At 48.6% G+C, this 4,142-nt stretch overlaps 1 protein-coding gene across 1 annotated transcript in view; it reads left to right on the forward strand.

Annotated features, from left to right (window-relative positions):
• The first annotated feature begins 770 nt into the window (after positions 1-770).
• The window catches only part of MED12L (mediator complex subunit 12-like), a 576,790-nt gene continuing 573,418 nt past the window's right edge, over positions 771-4,142 (forward strand). The window contains exon 1 of the mRNA XM_006900063.1: positions 771-869. Coding sequence (XP_006900125.1) covers positions 771-869 — 99 coding nt within the window. The remainder of the gene's footprint in view (positions 870-4,142) is intronic.

Consider the following 4,142-nt stretch of genomic DNA (forward strand, 5'->3'; position numbering starts at 1 on the left):
CCGCGCCACCACGAGCGCTGCCCCTCCAGCTGCCGCCAGCGCCAGCAGTGCGCCGCGGCGCTTGCCCGGAGCTGCGGAGGGGAACCTAGGTGCGCGGTAGCGCCCCGGTCCGGCGGGCGTCTAGGGGGCACCGGCTGTGTCCCTGTCCACCCTCCACCTGCTCCAGGTCTCCGCTCCGGTCCGCGCCCAGATGGCAGGGCTCTGCGGGGCCCGTGTCGGCGTGGACAGGGTCCCGGCCAAGGTAGAGGGGTGGTGGCAGGCCGCTTCCCCGGGAAGGGGTGGTCCACCCTCGCCCCGGGCGAGCGCTTGAGCCACTGGCCCAGGCGCCCAGAAAAGTTTTTTTTTCCCGTCCTGTGCCCTTCCCCCACTCCAGCCCTGCGCCCGGCTGGGGTGGGTTTGGGTCCTTTGGTGAAAAGAGTCACACGTTCCCATCAGCTGCTCCTCCCCCTGGGGATGGGGTGGGGGTGGCGGTAGGCGGGCGCTGCGGGGACCTGGGCCGCCTCCAGCCCGTCGGCCCCACTGGTGCGTCCCCGGGCCCGCGCGCTCGGTGCTCGCGCACTCGGTGCCCGCCGGGGCTTCCCCCATCAGTGCGTGTCTGCGTGCCGGGCACCAGCAGCATCCAACCTGCTTTATTCCTCCTGCAGCTCCACGGCGAGCGAGCGAGGAGGGGAGAGCGTCTGTCTGCGAAGTGCTGCTCCCTGGTGCTCAGAGGCAGCTGCTCCAGCTCCAGCTCCAACTCTCATTCATTTCGCCGGTTAACATGAGAGATCATGGCCGCCTTCGGGCTTCTCAGCTATGAGCAGAGACCGCTGAAGCGCCCCCGGCTCGGGCCGCCCGATGTCTATCCCCAAGACCCCAAGCAGAAGGAGGTGAGGGCGCCGGCGGCCTGCCGGGCACCCAGGGCCGCGCTCTGCAGCGCTGACCTGGGGCCAAGTTGTCTCCTCCGGCATCTCTGGCGCTTTGGAGGGTTGAAGAGGGGGGCTGGGAGCGGAGGCTGGACTGGGGGCTGGAGGACCCCGGCAATGGAGACCTAAGGGCGGTCAATCTTTGAATTCCCCTGGAGCGCAATCTCCCGGTGCCAGTTGCTCTCTGGTTGTCACCGGGCCTTGCACGGCACCGCTGAGTGCTTCTCGGGGTTTGTGGGTTTTTTGTTTGTTTTTTGCCGAACCCTTCAGCTCCTTCATCCGCACTCCTACCTGTTTTATTTTCCTCCCCGTTGCTTTGGTAAATCCTCGTAAACTTTTTGAAAAATGTTGGAATGCAGTGCATCCTACACCGAGGTCTTGCGTTTTTTGCCAGCAGAGCAGGAAAGTGGGGGAAGGAGGCTTTTCAGTCTCAACATTTTCAGTTAAGAATGGGAGTCGTTTTTTATTGAAGTGATAAGTATTTAGCTCTCTGAAGGTACTTCTGTACAGTATCTCTTCTCTTAAAGGAAAAAAAAATCAATATTAAAGAGAAACACTGATTTTTTTTAGACCCTAGAGGCAATTGGTTTAATTACTGGAAGCTGTTACCTTGGAAGGGACTAGGTCCCAGTATTGCTTAATTTCTTTGAATGAAATTAATTGGAGAAACCTTGACTCTTGCACCAGGGTACCACTGGCTTCAATGATTAGGGTAACCATGGCATTTTGTAGCTATGTATTTGCAGTTAACAAGTAATTATGTAACACCTCTATGGTTATAATGATCCTCCTTGGCTACACAATTTGCCAGGGGACTTGCCCCCCCCTTTCTTTTTAAAATTTTGATCACCTGCTACCCTGCCATACTTTTCAGAGTTTGCCTGCTGCAGCTTCCCTATTCTCTGCTTTCTTTAGCTAGACCCTGAATGACCACATATCAAGCAAAACATTATCTTTCTGGATTTCTAAATTAAATAAAGTTTACAGACCCACTGATATCACAGAAAGGCAAGGAAGGGGGCCTTACAACTTCTGTTTTTATAAATGTATCTAAATCAGTAGCAGAGGAAGGATGCTTTTTTCCTAGTTAATCTTTTGTTGATGTGTCTGGAAAATTGTCGAAGTTTAGCACAAATGTATGTAAAAAGTAGTGTGATATAGTTGGTGTGTGGAAAGGTTTTCTAGGTAGGTTCGAGCAGACGCTTACTGTGAAGAAGAGTGCGTTTAAGGAGAGCCTGGATTCCTTCTCCACCCAGTTCATGGCCTCCTACTACTCAGACTTTGCTGAAGATAATTGCTAAGGACCATAACAGTTTTAAAAGGTAATTTAAGAATGATTGGCACAACATTGTTACTGCTTTGGTGTGGAAGGGTATTTAGATAGAAAAAAGAGTTGAGGGCAGGAGAGGGAAAGAAAGAAATTGGTCCTAAGAAACAAACAGGCCTTTTATTACATGGTCTGAGAGGGACTCGAAGTGACCAAGAGCAGAGAAGGTCAAAATAACGTGAGGGGTTCACTTTTATAGGGGTTTTTTAGAGAGGACTAGGAAAGATGGATGGAATTTGGGGCTGTTAGTTAACTTAGGTTTCAGCTTTTGTGATCAGGCCCAGAGCCTCAACAGGATCCATTGTCCAGTCTCACCCAATCTGGTCTTTGGTCTGGGTTCTGGTCTGCTGTTTGCTTTGGTCTCTGCTCCTGTTGCCTGAGATGTTATCAAGTTTCTCAAGGAGTGATCAGGCCTGGGGCAACTGCTATAGTCCTCTTCCAATGAGTTCATTGATTAGCTGGGGGACATTGATTGACTGATTGTTACCACCTTGCCAGTTCTTTCCAGGAGACAGCATGATACATACTGGAATCGCGATTGTTGTGGGATGGTGGTCAGACCTGCCTTGTGGTTGTATTTATTGTTGTTGTGCACCTTCTAGTCTGAATCACGTTTTCAGAGGCATTTAATCCCATTTAATGTGTGTGTGTGTGTGGTGGTGGTGGTGGTGGTGTTAAGCAGCTAATTGATTAGAACCTCAAACCTTTGGGATGCCAGTGCAAGTTCTTACCATTAGGCCACTAGAGTTCCCTTGTGGGTGTATTTAGCCTATACTCATTCAAGATTGGAACTCTTATGATTCGGTAATTTTGTATTTCATGGTTTTATGACATTTTACAGAGTTTGGAAATGGAAAAGTGATCAAAGTGCCTACCGTAATTTTATAATTTACTTTTGAACAAAAGGAGACAGCAGGAAGGCCGTGTTGGTAGGTAGGGACCATAGTATTGACTCTGACTCCTTGTGACCACTGTGTGCAACAGAAAGAAGCCCTGCCTGCTCCTACTCTACTCTATCCTCACAGTCACCGCTGCTCTTAAGACCATTGTTTCAGTAACTGTCACTTCATTCCATTGAGGGTCTAAGTATGATAGCCTTTTCCAGGGCTTGACCCCTCCAGATGACATGCTTATGATTTAATCATGGTATATAGAGAATAAATAGAGGAGTTAGAGTACCAAACCACTATCTGTATTAAAACGAGTACTGGGTTGGAGATGCTGTTGCCGAATCTTCTAATGTTATTCCCTTTCTCTAAGACAACCAACATTTTATCTTTTGAGCAGAGTCAGAAGTATCATCGATTCAGCTACGGCTTATAAGCAACCTCGTTCGTATACAACAGGATGAAATCCTGTTTTATTTTGTGCCATCCTCATAGTCCTGTTGCAGTCACTGTGTCAGCCTGTCTTGTTGAAGGTTTTCGTCTCTTTCACTGCCCCTCTACTTCACAAGCATGGCATACATGCGGTGAAGTCTTGCCATGTTAACTTAAATCACATTGTTCTTCTAGCAGTGCATGTATGTTCAATATTCGTTATATTCAATATTCTTCACCAGTACTAAAATTCAAAAGCCTATGTTTTATTCTATTTTTCGTATGCATTGTCCAGCTTTTCCTGGACAAATAAGGTGGTTGAAAATACCATACCTTGAGTCTGGTATTCTTTTTTTTTATTATTATTAAATTTTATTAGTTTCAGTGAACATTCACAGGGATTCTGGGCTTTTCACTCCTTCATTGCCGCACCATTCTCTCCACCCTCCTCCCCAGTTTGTTCTTCTTCCAATTGCCACAGTGCTTGTCAAAGTCATTTCTGATTAATCTCCTTTGTCAGTGTGTCCTTTGCCATTCCCTATCACTCCTCCCTGAGAGAGACTTCACCCTGATTCATAAGGAAAAGGGGAT

The sequence above is a fragment of the Elephantulus edwardii genome, unplaced genomic scaffold (assembly GCF_000299155.1).
Source record: "Elephantulus edwardii isolate Elephantulus edwardi_28Jun2011 unplaced genomic scaffold, EleEdw1.0 scaffold00272, whole genome shotgun sequence".
Lineage (NCBI taxonomy): Eukaryota > Metazoa > Chordata > Mammalia > Macroscelidea > Macroscelididae > Elephantulus > Elephantulus edwardii.